At 43.1% G+C, this 18,684-nt stretch overlaps 1 protein-coding gene across 3 annotated transcripts; it reads right to left on the reverse strand.

Annotated features, from left to right (window-relative positions):
- Positions 1-1,641: 1,641 nt before the first annotated feature.
- Positions 1,642-13,505, reverse strand: LOC133382408 (uncharacterized). Of its 3 annotated transcripts, none has more exons than XM_061622108.1 (3): positions 13,305-13,505; positions 12,082-12,333; positions 1,642-3,878 (listed from the first exon to the last, which is right to left on the reverse strand). In XM_061622108.1, the coding sequence occupies exon 3, from the start codon at positions 3,866-3,868 to the stop codon at positions 1,826-1,828; it is 2,043 nt and encodes a 680-aa protein (XP_061478092.1). In that variant the 5' UTR covers positions 3,869-3,878; positions 12,082-12,333; positions 13,305-13,505; the 3' UTR covers positions 1,642-1,825. The 3 variants fall into 3 exon arrangements, 2 of the variants coding, with proteins under 2 accessions (XP_061478092.1, XP_061478093.1); XM_061622109.1 differs by having other exon boundaries at positions 13,423-13,503; XR_009761952.1 differs by lacking the exon at positions 1,642-3,878 and adding an exon at positions 7,118-7,232.
- Positions 13,506-18,684: the final 5,179 nt, after the last annotated feature.

Raw genomic sequence — 18,684 nt, forward strand, 5'->3', positions numbered from 1 at the left:
ATCAGCTTGATCGCTTTTTAGAAATATTAGCTTCAAAGAGATTTTGCAACTGATAGGCAGATCAACCCATACCCCCTCCAGGTGTGGCCAATGGAAACACTTTGCTGTAGGCAACTCGTGTGCTCACAGCTATACTGTAGCTGCTGGGGAATGGGCTGCAATGTGACGATTAAAATGAATACATTTATGAGCTCTAAAGGTACAAATGTGCTCTTGGATACAGGGAAATGTATGTTTTGAAATTAATGCTTCAAACTGGCAGACTCATTCATGGAGTGGGTTGCTCAGCTGGAGTTCACTACCATATTGTGAAAACCCTCTTTGCGTCATTTAGGGCTTATCCAAACGGAGCGGGATAATCCACGGTTTCCATATTCGGTTTGTCATCTGATAGTCCTCACTTTGCCTTTTGGTTCACTCTTTCCCAATTAAAAAAACCGCTTTTTTGCACCTGCACACGCAGCGGTAAGACCCCTACATTCTTTTTGCTTTTTCCAAGCTCCGCCTCTAAAACCTCCCCCTATCAACCAATTGGTCAGCAAAAAAATGACGTATGCTCCTCTCTCCCTTTGCAACGAAGCACAATATGGCTGTAAAGGAGTTCTCGCCTGGGAAAGAAAGGCTGCTGGTCGGTTTCACGCCTGCCTTAACACCAGAATGGAATTGACAAAGCTTTTCAGAGCAGGCTTGAAACTGACCAGAAGCCCTTTTCCTGTTTGCATTTGCGATATTACACTTAAAGGAATGTATGCTTTTCTGCCTTTATTGATATTTAGGGAGATACACACACTGGCAATGCACTTATTTCTCCAAAAAAGCAAGAAACTGTCACCCCCCCTCCTTCTCCCTTTCCTTTCCACGGAGAATGAAATTGACAAAGCTTTCTGGAGCAGGCTTGAAACCGACCAGAAACCCTTTTCTAAGTTTGTATTTGCGATATTATACTTAAACCAATGTATGATCTTCTGATTTGAAGCAAAAACCCCAGCAAGTACAATGAAATTGACAAGGCTTTTGGAGGCAGGCTGAAACCGACCACCCCCGTTTCTCACTTGCTGTGCATTGCAGATCTCACCCAGAGCAGCCGCCCAGTTTGCACGCTGGCAAAAAATAAAATGCATCTGCGCAGTAGGTGCAGACACCCCCCCCAACACCCCACCATTGCGATGATTGGTTCAATTTTCCTGGGCTTATTCTCGCACATGCGCAAAAGTGCAGATACGTGATTGGCTGGAATGAGGAGAAGGGGCAAGGGGAAACGCCCAAGAACTGCCCATCAGCTGTAAAGTCCGCGGTATTGCATCCTAACTCCTGAAGGCACAGCGGATGATTCCCGATTTTAAACAGCAAATTGCATTTTTGCCGGTATTGCAAGGAGCGGATTTAACCCAAGAAAATGCGTAACAGCACGAGACGTCATTTGGACGACCGCAAAATAATGAACACACATAGCAGGCGTGTCACACATTTTGCAGTCATCTGGATGAGCCCATAGAAAAGCAGAAGCTAAATGTTTGTCCCTCAACAAATCTCAGATGAGCGTTAAGCATTTTCTCCACTAGAGGGCAGCAGGTTGTCTTATACTTCAGTTCTTCTTGACTCATACATACATACACACATAGTACAAAACTTTGCCCAGTCTTCTTGCGTGTTTATTGTTGCTTTAATTAACATACAGACTGAAGGTATGTCTTTGACACTTGCAACAGGATGAACCAGGCCCTTTGAGCTATGAGTTAATTGCCAGCATTCTCCTGATTGTAATCCCACCTCCCTCCACTTTCCAGGAGAACACACACATAGTTTGGGGCCATTTGTTTACAGCTTACATAAACTTGCTTTCCTCCTCCAGGCTGAGCTCTCTCAGGTGTGGCTCAGCATCCCCGTTTGCAGGCAGCACTGCTCTGATCTCCCTTTCAATGGCCTGTGCCCTGGCCTCCAGCCCTCTCTCAAACTCTGCCTTCTTCTCCAACACCAGCTCTTTCACTGCTTTCCGGGCAGCATCACAGCCTTCAGCTAAGGTGGTTCGTTCAGAAGCCAAGCTTGGCTGGTCAGCTTCCATGGCAAGGAGGCGACCTAGGCTACTCACACGCTCCATCAGGTACTTCTCTGACACTAGAGTGTAAGTCTCAGAAATCATGGCCACCAGCTGGGCCAGGCTGGAGGCATTAAAAACATGCCCATAAACCAGATCAGCTGTGAAAGCTTTGGATGAGTAGCTGGAGATCTTCTGGGCACCATCCACTGTATCAGCAAATTCTTTCACACTCCAGACCAAACAGGACTCAATTAAGTTGGAGATCATTTGGAAAAACCTCACCATCTTCTCCCACTGCTCCTTCACACGACCAAGGGCTTCCAGTCCCCTTATGAGCATTTTTCTGGCCGTGTCGAAATCCACCTCCTTAACTTGATAACCTCTCATGGTGCAGAGGATCTCTGTCAGTTCCTCGTTCTGCTTCTTGAAGTTCTCAAAGCTCCTCTGATACTCCTCCCTTGTGGCCTTCAGGGCCTCCCGGCTCTGTTGTGCCTTGAGACGAGCATTTTCCACCCCCGAGCCTGTTGCTTCCGTCATCTTGGACACATTGGGCGGCTTGGGGGAAAAAGCTGGAGACCGGGTATAAGTCTTGCTATAGGTATCAAACTCTGAGGCCTTCTTATGGAGTTGGTGTATCCCATCCAGCAAACTCTTCCCCACAGCTCCAATGCCACCCACTGACAAGGCCACCTTCTCCAACTGTTGGCAAATATCCAAGCCACTTTGACAAATCTCCTGAGCTTTTACTTTGGGGTCACACCCTTCCTCTTTTTCAATGGAGTCTCTCAGCCTCTGTAGGTTCTTCTTCACCCACTCCGTTTTGACCTCCCCACTCTTCTCATCGAGAATCATTGAGGCCTTAAGACCTCCATGTTCATCCAAGAGGTTCTTCAAGCCGGTAGCAAAGGTTAAAAGCTCAGAAGACTTGGAGCATATGACACTAGCTGAGATAAATGGAAATATCCCTGATAGTCCTTCCCCACTGCCCACACAAGCAACTTCTCCAAGACTCCCCTGCTTCCCTGCCAGCATCCGCGTAAACTCAACGGAGAAAGTACCAAGGGTCTGGGTGAGGGTGGTGACCAGCTCCATTCCCACTGCATCCCAACCTGTGGGGATAGATTCCATGGCTTCTTTATACTGTTGGAAGGACTCCTCTACTTGCTCCTTCATCTGTTGGTGGTACCGTTCAGCCATCTCTTTAGCTTCCTTGGCTGACTTTTCTCGGATCTTAGCTTGCTCCAGAGCTGTCTGCACTTCCTCCAACTCCTTCTCATAGCCCTGTTTGGCATTGAGGCAAGCCTCAAGGAGTTCCTGGATGAGGTTGATCACATCAATGAACTTGGCCCTCACAGCCTTGGCCAGTCCACCACACTGCTCTGTCACAGTCTGGAGGTTCTTTAGCTGGTTAGGAAGCAAGGCTGTGACCACCTCAGCCTCCTGGATGAGAGTCCGTACAATGTTTTTCATCTGTTCCGGAATGCCATTTGCAAGCAGCCTGATTTGGTCCATGTTGACATGGGCCTCATTGAAGGCGGTCCAACCTCGATTGCTCACTTGGCACAAAGAGGCCTTGAAGGATTCTGGGTACTTGAGATGCTGGAAGCCTCCATCAGGGGGAAGCATGTTGATGGAGAAATCGCCCTGCCCTGTTGAGATGAAGATCAGCTCTCCTAAGATAGCAATAGAAATGGGGGCCGGCATGAGAAACTCTTCCCAGTTGGCATAGGGTTTCATGAGAAGCTCTGTTTCTTTGCGTACATCATGTCCTTTGCTGAGGGTCTCCACAGCCTTGGCCAAGGCATGTGGTTTTCCTTCTGGTAATGCCATAGAGTGAAGCCTGGAGGGGAAAAGTGACATGTCACTCAGGAAAGATGACCTGGAGAATGAGCCCATCACATGCCATTTTGTTATAACTAATCAAACAGATCCAAATGTCAAAGCACCTGAAGCCTGAGTCACAAGAGGCAGTCTGACCTTGCTAGTAATAGGTCTAATAAGACCAACAGTTTTCTCTGTCGATCACCTAGTGTGGGCTGTAAAGTCAGCAAGCAAAACCTTGGAGCTATCCCAAATAGGGAACCAGGCAGACATAAATTTCTGTGTCCATTATTTTCAAAGTGCATCAGAAGCTGCAAGATTATAACCCTTTCTACCAATTTACTCCAAAAGGAAAAGCTAGAGGCTATATGACCTTTAGACTGAAAACTGGCACCATGAATTGGTTTCTTGAACAAAACACAAAGAGCTATGGGTTATATCCAATGCAAGTCCTACTCAGAGTAGATCCACTGAAATGAATGAACATATCTTAGTCATGTCCATTAACTTCAGCGCAGAGCTTGGAAAAGTTAGTTTTTTTGAACTACAACTCCCATCAGCCCCAGCCAGCATGGCCACTGGATTGGGCTGATGGGAGTTGTAGTTCAACAAAGTAACTTTTCCAAGCTCTGCTTCAGTGGGTCTTCTCTGAGTAAGACTAGCATTGAATACAACTCCAGTTCTGAGACTGGTAGGCCACCTCCTTTCTCCTTGGGAGACAGCCAGGCATCTTCTAGCTCAGCTCCACCAGCCATAATTTTGCAGATCTGATTTGTAGTAGGCCATCTAATATCTTCTGCATCCATGGGCAACCCTGATCATATGAACCAGCTTTCCCCAGCTTGGTGCCTTCCATATATTTTGGACTACAACTCCCATTATTCCTGATCATTGGCCATGCTGGCTGGGGCTGATGGGAACTGGAATCCAACAACATCTGGAGGACACCAGGCCAACAAAGGTTGATACCAAAGGTTGATACTTTGAGGTCTAATCTGACCCCAAATCGGATTAGAGCATAAAATAGTGAGAGCTGAGTTCTTTAGGTTGGCATAAGGTGGGTTTGTATCTACTGGTAGATCTCTGGGTGATTTGCAGTACAGTAGGGCCCTGCTTATATGGCGGGTTAGGGACCAGGCCCCCGCCGTAAAGTGGAAATCGCCGTAAAGCGGAACCCATTGACTATAATAGGTTGCGTCGTGCGAAAATGCCGCAAAAGCGCAAAATCGGCTTTAAAACAGGGAATTTCCCCTAATTGAAAGCCACCGCATCAGTGGAACGCCGGAAAATGGAACGCCGTAAAGTGGGGCCCTACTGTATGGGCTTCCAATTTCCAATTGTTTAACAAGAGCAACAAATAACTCTTTTCCTCTCCCCTCCCCGCCATTCTCCTTTTTTCCAGTCTTAAATTCAGTTCTCTGGATTTCTGCAGCAATTTGCCAAACTAATGGAAGTTTGCTTGGATTTTAATGCTAATTTCTCCTTACACGCATTTTTGTATGCAATTTTGTCTAATATATACATTTTTGCAAAGCAGTCCCCCTAATTCCCCTAATATAATTTATTTACTTATTATTCTATTTATATCCCACCCTTCCTCCCAGCAGGAGCCCAGGGCAGCAAACAGAAGCACTAAAAACACTCTAAAACATCATAAAAAACCTTAAAATACATTAAAGCAAAACAACATTAAAAACATATTTAAAAAAAGCTTTAAAAACTTTTTAAAGGGTTAAAACATATTATTAAAGAAAACATATTAAAAGCAATTCTAATACAGATGCAGACTGGAATAGGTCTCAGCTTAAAAGGCTTGTTGGAAGAGGAAAATCTTCAAAAGGCGCCAAAAAGATAGCAGAGATGGCGCCTGCCTAATATTTAATATAATAATAATTATTATTATTTATTATGCATTTGTGTATGTTATTTTCACTAATATATGCATGTTATGCACACTTTCCCCTAATATATGCGTTTGTGTTGTGTGTACACATTACTTGGCTGGAGAAGGGCACTGCAAAATTCAGAGAAGTGTGAATTTTGAAGGATGGCTCCGTTTTGGTTTGCAGATTGTGTTGGAAAGTGCACATTTAAAAGCAAACTTAATTGGATTTCCTCCCCCATTCCCACTCACAGGTCATCTTTATGTTCCTCAGTTCTAAGTGTACGTTGTTTTGAATCTTGCTCCATTTGGTAGATCTTGTAGGTCTAGCAAAACACAAAATAGATCCTGCAGGCTTGATGTCTGCCCTCCCTTGCTCTACATCAGGGGTTCCCAAACTGGCTTGTGGACCACCAGTGGTCCACAAGCTTCATCCAGATGGTTCATGGTATGTCCACATGAAATACTCATATTGATTTTTAATTGTCTTTTTATTGCTTTTTATTGCTTATATTGTATTACAACCTGAATTCTATGGAAGGCAAATTGTAATACTATATACAAAATAAAAGAAGCAATAGAAAATGCAGTACAGTTAAAATGATACAGCCTCTAAGACAGCACATTACAATTGACACAACAGGCAGAAAAATCATTAAGTGGTCTGCCAAGACCCACAGCAATTTTCAAGTGGTGCATTGGAGGGGAAATTAGGAACCGCTCCTTTAGATGGTGCTTGTTATCTGAGGGTGGAATAAGGAGCCAGAACTTTGGTAAACTGTAGTGGTGTCAGTGAGTCCCAACGGGGGGGGGGGAGCGGAGTGCTAGCCCTGATTTCTGGATTCTTTGGGAAGATTCCAGGCAGTGGGAGTTGTTAAGGGACTGAGAATTAGGACTCTGGCAAAAACAGCCAGTGTGTTGTAGTGGTTAAAGTGTTGAACTAGGACCTGGGAGACCAGGGTTCAAATCCCCAACCAGCCATGAAGGTCACTGGGTGATCTTGGGCCAGTCATTGCCTCTCAGCCTAACCTACCTCTCAGGGTTGTTGTTGGGATTAAATAAGGAAGGCGAGAACCATGTATTGCCACCTTGAGCTCCTTGGAGAAAAAGGTAGGATATGAATGCAATCAATCAATCAATCAATCAATCAATCAATAAGAGAGTTACAGGAAACTGACATGGTAGGAAGGGTTTCTTATTCTCTGGTCTAATGGGTAAGTAAGATTAGAACAAAGGAGACTGACAGCCAGGACTCCTAGGTTCTCTGAAATGGGAAGAAGATGTAGTGATTCATAGAAATTGTTTTTTAAAACACATCAGACAGCTATTTGCAATCAGACGGACCTACCCTTGCTTTTACCTCGTTGAGTCAATTTGCAGTTTGACTGATGGGTTTATGGAGTCAAACAACTCAGGGGAACTGTTGCAACACAGTTTGCCTGTCCTCACTTTTCATTTATCCTTCATCAAAGATTGACAGCCTTGGATTGCCTTTGGGTTTACAAAGACACACAAGCAGTTAATCAGCCATCTTTGGTAATAATAAGCCAGGTCTGAGTTGTGAAAGGGGCAGGGGAAGCAGATGACACAAACCTCTCAATCTGGACAGGTTATTAGTCCTTGCTTAACATCCCCTCATAAAAAACTAAGATAGCCTTCCTCTGGTTTGAGGCTATAAAAATTATCTTGCTGATAGGCCACATTTTTTTTACCATTGCTATCAGTTAAGGGCCATACAGACAAGTGAGTATTGAGACACCAGCGATGCATCCACAATCAAACAATTTCAGCCCATTAGCAATAGTGGAAATAGATGCACCTATTCCCTTGTGTGCAAAGTGTTACCTGTATGCCGAGTCCCTTTTCTCCACTCCATTCCACCTCCCAGTTTACTCAGTGTCTGCATGTCTTCCTCTCCACAGCTAACAGCATTTTGGGGGTTGTCAATTTGAATCTGAGGATCAGTGCAAAGGTAAAACCCATCCCTCCACTGCAGCCCTGATCCAAATCACACATATATAGATGGATGCTTTTTAAAAGGGAAAATTCTGGAGGAATAGCAATGGATTTAAGCATACTTAAATGTGTGTTAGCAAGTTTTATCGTGTTACTATCTTAAGATTTACCGTGTTATTATCTTAACAGCTGGGGGCTTTTGAATAAATGGACAGTTCTCCCAATGGAGAGCTGTAGAAAGTGGAGTCCCTCAAGGATCGGTATTGGGACCTGTACTTTTCAACTTGTTCATTAATGACCTAGAATTAGGAGTGAGCAGTGAAGTGGCCAAGTTTGCTGACGACACTAAATTGTTCAGGGTTGTTAAAACAAAAAGGGATTGCGAAGAGCTCCAAAAAGACCTCTCCAAACTGAGTGAATGGGCGGAAAAATGGCAAATGCAATTCAATATAAACAAGTGTAAAATTATGCATATTGGAGCAAAAAATCTTAATTTCACATATACGCTCATGGGGTCTGAACTGGCGGTGACAGACCAGGAGAGAGACCTCGGGGTTGTAGTGGACAGCACGATGAAAATGTCGACCCAGTGTGTGGCAGCTGTGAAAAAGGCAAATTCCATGCTAGGGATAATTAGGAAAGGGATTGAAAATAAAACAGCCGATATCATAATGCCGTTGTATAAATCTATGGTGCGGCCACATTTGGAATACTGTGTACAGTTCTGGTCGCCTCATCTCAAAAAGGATATTATAGAGTCGGAAAAGGTTCAGAAGAGGGCAACCAGAATGATCAAGGGGATGGAGCGACTCCCTTACGAGGAAAGGTTGCAGCATTTGAGGCTTTTTAGTTTAGAGAAAAGGCGGGTCAGAGGAGACATGATAGAAGTGTATAAAATTATGCATGGCATTGAGAAAGTGGATAGAGAAAAGTTCTTCTCCCTCTCTCATAATGCTAGAACTCGGGGACATTCAAAGAAGCTGAATGTTGGAAGATTCAGGACAGGCAAAAGGAAGTACTTCTTTACTCAGCGCATAGTTAAACTATGGAATTTGCTCCCACAAGATGCAGTAATGGCCACCAGCTTGGATGGCTTTAAAAGAAGATTAGACAAATTCATGGAGGACAGGGCTATCAATGGCTACTAGCCGTGATGGCTGTGCTCTGCCACCCGAGTCAGAGGCAGCATGCTTCTGAAAACCAGTTGCCGGAAGCCTTAGGAGGGGAGAGTGTTCTTGCACTCGGGTCCTGCTTACGGGCTTCCCCCAGGCACCTGGTTGGCCACTGTGAGAACAGGATGCTGGACTAGATGGGCCACTGGCCTGATCCAGCAGGCTGTTCTTATGTTCTTATCATAGTTTGTTAATACTGTGATTTTCCAGGAAGGCTACACACCCCCACACACCCCAAAAAATGTCTGCAGCTTGGACTCATTTCAAGACAATTGCCTTAATCCAGCAAGCATAAGAGGCCTTCTGATCGTGTTGTCAGTGCACATCTGGAGGATTTAGGTCCCCATTTGTGTCCTATTGGAACTAGCTGGATGCATCGTTAGATACAAATGGGGATATGGATTCACATTCAGGGCATACTCAGGGCTACCAGTTGTTCGGTGTGACTAGTTGCCTGGCTGTGGCCTGCGGAGAGAAGAGCAAAGGTCTAACAGGCAGGGCTTGCCTTCCCATTAGCCAAAGTGAGCCTCTTGTCTCTGGTGGCCGGTTGGGAAAAGCTGCTTTGATTGACAGTGACTGCAGTACAACAGGATATAAATAATAAAGTGCTATATTTCATGTTAGAATATAATTTGTTGATAGCTTTTCAGTAACCTTTGAGGGAAGGGTTGTAGCTCAGTGGTAGAACACATTCTTTTCCTGCCAAAGGTCCCAAGTTCAATCTCCAGCAGACCAGGTAGGTCTGGCTGCAAAATATTCCCCTCTGTAATCCTGGAGGAGAGCCACTGCTGGTCTGTACAAACCAGGAATGGGGAATCTTTGGCCCTCTGAATGTTGCTGAGCTACAATTTGCATCATCTCAGGCCATTGGCCATGCTTGCTAAGGCTAATAGGAGCTGTACTTCAGCAACATCTGGAGGCCACCCAGCTGGTCTTTTCAACTGCCTTAGTTGCCACTCACTCGCCTGCTTGAGCAGGCAGGCCAGTTAGAGGGCAGAAAGAAAGCAGCAAGGGGGAGCACGGCATCCACCCCCTAACTCAGCTAAGGAGGCATAGAGCAGGTAGGGGAAGAAAGTGCTGCTACCTCCACAGGCAATGGCACAGCAGAGAGGAAGGGGACCCCAAAGCAAAACAGGGATAGTGTTTTACCGGAGAGACATGTATAAAAAACATAGGGATTGTTCCTGGTAAATGGGCAATTAGAGCATATGCAGTTGCTAAAATATTCCAAAAGGTGGTACTGACTCCTTTTCCAAAAGATTCATGGTGATACGGTAATAACTAAAAACATTCCACAGCTTTAAAAATTACATACTCAGTCATGGGCTTCATAACCTGCCTGACACTAACCCACAGGTGGGGATGGAGGAGACATTTGATTCAGTTCGCATTTAAAGCCAAATCCATGACATTCACACTTTCCAAAACAATACACAAACTGAAACACAGCCACCCTTTGAAATCAGCATTTATCCGAATTTTGCAATGCAGCTCCAACCAAACAATGTTACAGAAATGCATATATTAGGGGAAATTGTGCATAAAATGAATATGTCAAAATAGCATACAGAAATTCATTATATTAGGACAAATAGCTTGCAGAAATGTGTAGATTAACTAAAACTGCATACAAAATATGTTTACTAGGGGGAATTCACACTGAACTGCTGAAGAATTTTCATAAGGATTTTCTTTTTAAAGAACTGCAAATTGCTGCCGCACTGATTTTAAGATTGGAAAAATGAGAGACTGAGACAGCTGAAACTGACAGATCCTTCTATCCCTACCCACTAGACATCTAAAGCTGCAATCCTAAACAAATCTGTTTTGAAGGTACCATTGAAATATTATTTATTTATTTATTTAAAATATTTCTATCCCGCCCTTCTACCCTATAATAGGGCACTCAGGGCGGCTTACAAAAATAAAATCAAACACGTACATAATAAAATTGTAAACAGTAAAATCACAAGAAATACATTGGGGGAGTGCGTTTTGTCCCCCATATTAGTTCTTTCTCAGTTATCTAAGAAAAATTATTTCACATTAATCCTCTTGTCCTATATGTATATTCACTGAAATGTCCAATTAATTTTGATGGAATTAAATTTCAGGAATGCATGCTTAGGATTGTCTTTTCGTCATGTAACAAGATTCCACCAATGGGGAGGCAACCTATATGTCAGGGGACTTACCCCCATACTCCGGGACTATTACCTATATAATTCCCACTCTGCTCCTCCAAAGTCCAGCATCCCTAGATTTCAGCCCCTACCCACATTCACTATAATCCACAGCATGATATAATTACAGTATATCTCTGTTATACTCTGTTATGTAACCATCTCCCATTGAACAAGAGCATTAAACCTTTCTCAGAGACTTTAGGGAAGCATAAACAATCTAATATTTTGTTGATTCTTTTAAAAAGCAGCTCAAATACCAGCCCGTTCCAGCTTTCTTTTAATCCATCCACATGTTCTACTGTCTATACTGGCTATTTCTGTACTTGCGTTCATACATGCAGATTAGAGTTCATCACCATCACCCTGGCAACATCTGTAAAAACAATAATTTGAAAGCAAGGGGGAATCCTTTTGCCATTTTTACCACTCTGCTTGGGTACAAAATGCTGTTCTGTTTCCAGTGGAGCCTGGGCCATTAGGGCAAATGGGGCACTGCCCTGCTAATCTCAGTCCACCTGCCTGCCTTCTTTCTCCAAGGGGTGGTGGCACTGCCCACTTGCTTCCTCTCAGTGTTGCCCTTGTAAGAAAGCAGCAGGGAGGAAGATGGGGACAAAACTGTCTGCCATTGGCTCTGGCTCCAGCTACTGTTGGTCTCCTTGTCTTCCGCCCTACCAGTCCCAGTGGGCACCAACCACCACTGTGTATATCCACCACCCAGTGACTAAAGACTAAGGATGGCTAATATTTTTCCATTTTCTCCTCCATAGTTTATCCCAGCCTTTTCTTGTCCTTTCTACAGTAAGCTGAGTTATTAGCATCTTCCCCATCCTGCCCCCCTGCCACTTCTCCAGCTCTCCATTAGAACTTAGGACACAGTCTTGGTTCCTGGGCCCCCACAGCAGTAGCATCTCAGTGTCCATCCCTTCGTATCATACTGGTTCTTCTTTTTAGAATGGAGGCTAGGATCCAATGAGTGATCAGCAGTAAAATTCCCAGATATCCCCTCTTCCATTAAAGTTCACTCACCTTTTATTGAGCCAAAAGACAAGGATGCAATGCGTTCAGGTCTCGGTGTAGGGTCCATAAATAGGGGCTAGAAGAGTCACTCACACACCCCAAGCATTTCAAAATACCTGGTTGCACAAGAAACATAAATTCTCGTTCCTCCCAAGTTGATGTTTAAACCCTTGGTTGGGTGGTGATGAGCAGAAAGTTACACATCCAAACTTTGCAATCCAAGTGGCTGCCTGTCACCATCCCTGATGCTTACTGGTGTTCCTGGAAAGTAAAGCATAGAATTGGAATCACTGGTCACATCCAGAGCAAGCTAAGCTTACGCACATACAGCTTCCAACAGGGTAAGTCTCTATAGCCAAGGAAGAGCTGGATGTTGGGCAAACATTTAGTGTCTGGTACCAAATAATAAGCATATATGTTTTATGATAGATGACTTCAGTTTTTCCCCAGCAATTTAAGTTGGTATGCAAATAATATAGTACTCAGTGGTAGAGTACTTAGTCTTAATGCAAAAAGTTCCAGATTAAATCCCTAATATTTCTCTTGTAAACTAAAAAAGAGAGAGAAAATTGATCAGGTAGTAGGTGATTTGAAAGACTCCTACCAGGAAACCTGCTGGCTACCAGTCAGAGTAGACAATACTGAACTAGATGGACAATATTCTGACTCTGTATAAGGCAGTTTTCTATATTCCCTAATCCTCATGCAAGCTTCCAAATAATGCAGCTGCCTGACTAGCCGAAAATATGTGTGTAAAATGCTAAACCTTTTGTGATTGCATGATAATGGGCTCAGAAGACAAAATGAGATGAGAAAAAGTAGAAATGCTACCTGGATTTCTTTAGCCTACTGAAAGAAGACGGAGAATATATTCACAATTTGCAAATATTTAAAAGAATGTTGGAAAAGTTGTTTTAATGTGAAAAGCCTTGATTGTTCTCTCTCTTCCTGGTATCAAAAGCATTGTTTCAGCCATTACCTATATACAAAACAACCCTTAACTTCTTACCGTATTTATTTGATATATTTTAATCTCCCCTATTCTATATTCTGGAGGACCAAATCTACATGTTTTGCAAGCTCACATGCTACACAGTGCTCTTAACACGCAGGCAGTGTTCATGCATTATTATTCTAGGGCCCTTTTCTGCAGACACTAGTCAGACCAGCGTCTGTATCCAAGTGATCGGTGTTAAAGTATGATGTATCTTTTCCAAGACCATGAAACCTACCAAGGCTGAGATCTCTACGCTACCAGATCACACATTCTGTTCCTTCTCCAAATGCAAATGCTAGGACAACTCCTACATCTGCAGAAAAAAGACACTCCAAAGTAACATGTGAACATACACGTAGAAGAGAACAAGAAAATGGAGCGGTGCTTCCAGGGGCAGCTGCTAGCACTACACAGTCATTGCTCTTCCAGTTAGTGTCCAGATGCAAAAGAGGATAGAGCCCCTGCACCTTTAATGGTTGTATAGAAGAGGAGATTCCAGTAGCCTGCATGACAAGCTACACCTGCTGAAATGCTCTCTATAAAAGGTGCAGGACCCTGTCTCTTTTGCATCTGGCCACTGCCTTTCACTACAAGCAGAATTGCAACTGATTTTTCATACCACTTTATTCTATGTGCTGTCCTGTCCACACTATTTTTTTACTTTTTTAAAATCATGTATTTAATTTGCGCTAATGTGCTTATTTAAGCACTGTTACCTGATTACTTTCAGGACTTGCAAAAAAACCAAACACCTTTCACGAAGTTAGAAAGGGTGTTAGGATAAATTGGGGTGGTGGGAGGAAATAAACAAGCCAGTCCATTTCTAGGCCCAATTCAAGGTGTTCATGCTTGCACTTATACCCCAAATATCTGAAAGACCACTGCCTTCCCTACAAACCCTCTTGGGTTTTGAGATCTGCACAAGGGGCCCACGTGGTAGTTCCACTGTCCTCAGATATTTGGGGATGGGGGTGGCCCAGGAGAGGTTGTATGCTGTAAATGTACCTCTTCATCCTGGCTTTGTGGTGTAGTGGTTAAGGTATTGGACTACGACCTGGGAGACCAGGGTTCAAATCCCCACATAGCCATGAAGCTCACTGGGTGACCTTGGGCCAGTCACTGCCTCTCAGCCTCATGAAAACCCTATTCTTAGGGTCGCCGTAAGTCGGAATCGACTTGAAGGCAGTACATTTACATTTTATAATATAAATATCTATATAACCCTCTCTAGTGGCGCAGAGTGGTAAGCGGCGGTAACGCAGCCAAAGCTCTGCTCATGGCTGGAGTTCGATTCCAACGGAAGGAGGAAGTTGAATCTCCGGTAAAAGGGGTCGAGGTCCACTCAGCCTTCCATCCATCCGTGGTCGGTAAAATGAGTACCCGGCATATGCTGGGGGGTAAAGAAAGGCCGGGGAAGGAACTGGCAATCCCACCCCATATATACGGTCTGCCTAGTAAACATCGCAAGACGTCACCCTAGGAGTCAGAAACGACTCGCGCTATAAGTGCAGGGACACCTTTACCTTCAGTTATTAATGTTATTTGTTTTAAACTTTTTAATAATGTATATTATATTATTGTGACCTGTCCTGGGACTTACTGTTGAAGGGCGGGTAATAAAATTAGTAAAAATAAATGAAATGGTGATGGGTTGGAATGGGGGAGGAATTTGTTTGGTTCACATTTTTATGTCAGCCTACGTCATTTGCACTTTTCATTTCCAAACCAATACACAAACCAAAATACAGCTTGCCTTTGAAACTCATATTTCTCCAAATTTTGCCATGCAGTTCCCTAACCAAAAAAGTTATATTAGGCAACATTGTATACAAAATTGTGTACATTAATGTACATAAATTAGGACAAATGCACATGAAAAGTTTCATACAAACTTTTTATAAAAATGCAAACTGATGTGGAAATGGGGCAAACTTAAGACTAGAGAAATGAAAAAATGAGAGAAACCAAAATTCATATGTTAGCACTATAGTACTTTTTTCAGTATATTTTTTTCAAAAACAAATTAGCCAAATAAGCACTTTAGTGCTAAATAAGAGATAGATATAAAAAGAATGGTGAAAAAATGAAAATTGGCTATAGTGAAAATGTGTAGAATAGTGTTAGATTCACCTGCCTGATACCTCACTTTACATGTCAAAACCTCATCTCTTGGAAAAGATGGAAGGGCAACACTAAGGCCATCGACAACTCTGGAGATTGCACTGTTGTTCCATTTAAAAAAAAAATAAGTTAGATTTTCTGCAGACTGAGAAAGATGGGAAAACCCAGCAAGACAGTGATTTGATGGCATCATGTAGATGCCCAGGAACATGTGAGTTGATGCAGCATGGCAATTCCACACTAGTCTGGAAGCATCCCGTGTTGCCTGCATTCAGCTTGCCTGGCCACTGCTAGCCAAGGAGTTACTTGGGTGAGTTCCTATTTAATTATTTGATTTATATCCTGCCCTTCCAGAAGACTTTAATTTTGATTTTACTTTAAAAAAGACTTTTAAAAGATATTAAAACAAAACATCTTTAAAATATTTTTAAAAACATTTTAAAACACATCTATAAAAGAATTAATCTGTCAAATTCTCCTGCAGCTCCCCTTTCAGAGCACGTTTCATAAAGACAGCAATGGTCTTGTTTGCTTGAGTGGGTCTCATCTTAACTCCATACCTGATTATACTTGGAGAACTGGCTTGCATACCTGAGTGGGATGCTAAGGGAGTGTCTGACCCTCAATCTGAGCAAACACAACCCAGTGGGTCCCCCTGGAGCTCATGTAAATAGTTTCCCCTGGATTCTATTCAGGGATCATCATCAGAGATACCTCTGGGTGTTGTTGAACTACAGTTCCCATCATTTCTGACCACTGACCATTATGACTGGTGCTGATGGGAGTTGTATTCCAACAGCATTGTAACAGACCCATTTTTGGCTATCCCTGCATTAAACATTTCCCTCCCCATGAACCCCCATAGTTCTGTCATATAACACAACTTTTATTTTAAACCACCAGAGCCCAGTCTCCCTCCAAGAGGGCCCAGTGTACTAGCTCTCACCTGCACACCTAAGTACACCTTCTATGCTTTTACATTCTTGCCCCTCAGGACCTCTTTTGTTTATTCCTTATCAGTATCTGTTACATGACCAATAACCACAAACCTGTTTTGGAGGTAAAAGGTACGTTTAGAAACCAATCACTTCTTCCAAACTATTGGGGGGGAATTCCAAACTATTGGGGAGGGAATTCCCCCGCCCCCAAGAGTGAGAATTAAGGACTCCAGGTTTGTGAGAGAGTCATAAAGGCTTCCATAGCTGTGGAAGCTGATACTATCTTAGGAGAGTTTTACAGGGTCCATGTTGCAATTCTGGACCAAATGACATTTAAAGCACATTCCAAGCTCTTGCATTTGGGCCAACGGGCTTCACTGACCCTAGTAAAGGAAAAAATGGAGAATGATCAATCTCCTTCTGTTGGGTTGCTTCTGCTTGGAGTAGTGTTGCTTGCAGAGGTAGTAACAGACTATTAGCATGACTATTAGCAGACTATTATCTTCATTTCATTTTCAGTTTGTACACTGCCTTTCTACATGAATGTACTCATGAAATGACAAAACATGTAAAAAAAACCCAAACCAATCACATTCTTGTTCAATAACAGAGCAATCACAACTATCCCTGGGGAGCAGAATGGAGTGCTGAGGTCACCACCGCATCTGAAACCCTATGGCTCATTCCAGAGAGGGCAGAAGTTGGGGGTGGTTTTATTCACAATTATAGCTTGCCAGCTCTAGGCTACTACAGCAGAGAGGCCCAAATTAAGCTCCTCTCTGGGAACCGGAGCAGCTTAGGATCCAGCAAGCCAACCAGCGGTACTGTTGCCTCCACCATGGTTTCTACCCTCAGTGGTGCTGTCTTTGCCCCATTTTCCACTGGTGGTAGTGTTGTCTGTACTCTTACCAGTTACAATAAATAATTAAATTATTGAAAACAAAGACAATATCAGTAAAAATATATAAAAATCCACAAGGTATCAAAAAAAGACAATAATAAAAACATAAGAAGAGCCTGCTGCATCAGATGCCCCATTGGGAATGCCACAAGTAGAACCTGAGTGCAACAGTCACTCTCCTCACCTGTGATCCTCTTCCACTGGCAGCCTTTTCCTCCATGAATTTGTCTAATTATCCTTTAAAGCCTTCCAAGTTGGTGGCCATTACTATCTCTTGTAGGATCGAATTCCATAGTTTAACTAAGTGCAAAGAAGTACTTCTTTTGTCTGTCTTCAATCTTCCAACATTCAGCTTCATTGGATGTGCACAAGTTCTAGTGTTATGAGAGAGGGAGAAAAACTGTTCTCTATCCACTTTCTTCACATCATGCACCCCGCACTCCACCATCATTTGGGACCTATCTATCCACAGTACGGTAGCTGTTTATTTTATTTATTAAAATATTCATATGCTGCCTGTTATACGGCCATCTCCAGGCGGAGTACAACAAATCATAAAATCAATAAAATACAGTAACAATCACACGGTGAAAAAATCCTTAAATTTCTATAGCAGCAGACATCAATAGCCAGCAAAAGCCATGGGGAACAGAAATGTTTTCAGAGTGCACCACAATTGCAGTTATGTTGGCGCATGGCTTATTTCTGTGTTGGCCACTTTACTCAAATCTCTCTTGTCTGGCTTACTCAGAAGTAGGTCCCCCTGTTTCCTTAGTGCTTATTCCATTGAGTAAGAATGTTTAGCAAGCAGTACATAAACCATGACTCATCGCTTCTGCAGGCACTCAAGGGTGGATTGTCTTCTTGACTCATGCAACTATAGCGTTATAAAACAACTCCGTTGACAAAAAAAGGCTAATTTGGGACAGAGTTGTGGATTGATTAAAACATCCTTAAACAAATGCCCTGACAGAACTGTAGAATTTGTCATTGCTGCCCCGGTCTCCTTTGGGTGGAAGGATGGGATATAAATGTAAAATAAATAAATAAACATTGGCTTTACTCAGTGCCTTATGCAGCATGTAGAATACACCAGTGCTTCACATAAAATGTGAAAGGATGACAAGGCATCCCTAATCCAGCAGTGGACACCGTCCAGAGAGATGCAGCTCCCCAGCTTATCCCCCGATATTTTTTTACATATTTGTAATAAAATATTATTTTTATTTGTATCTCACAGGAAGAAACATAGGAAGCTGCCTTACACCAAGGAAGACCATGGGTCCACCTGGTTGTAGGCCATGGGCAATTATATAATCATTGTAATGCAATCATATAGCCGCTTTAGGAATGGAGATTTGTAAATGGAAGCTTGTATTGCTTTCTCCTGGCAGCTTGACGAGATAGGTCAAGGAAGGGTCAATGTGTAACTCAGCCCATAGTTCACCTGGGCTTTATCTGGGGGGCTAACAAGCTAACCTTGCCAGGGAGTGGTCGGACCGTTTGATGCATTGCCAAGAAGAGCAGCTAGCTCTAAGTCTTATCTAAAAGAGCTAATGAGCTGAGGCTGCCAAGGAGAGTAGCTTTCAGAGGTCAAGACGACCTGCCTGCTAATAGTCTTAATTAGCACAATGTCTTCTCACTTTGAATGTATA

Source organism: Rhineura floridana, chromosome 3 (genome assembly GCF_030035675.1).
Source record: "Rhineura floridana isolate rRhiFlo1 chromosome 3, rRhiFlo1.hap2, whole genome shotgun sequence".
In the NCBI taxonomy this organism is placed as follows: domain Eukaryota; kingdom Metazoa; phylum Chordata; class Lepidosauria; order Squamata; family Rhineuridae; genus Rhineura; species Rhineura floridana.

Coding starts and splice junctions, on each gene's coding strand:
- LOC133382408 (XM_061622108.1), bottom strand. CDS start 3,868: ATGGCATTACCAGAAGGAAAACCACATGCCTTGGCCAAGGCTGTGGAG.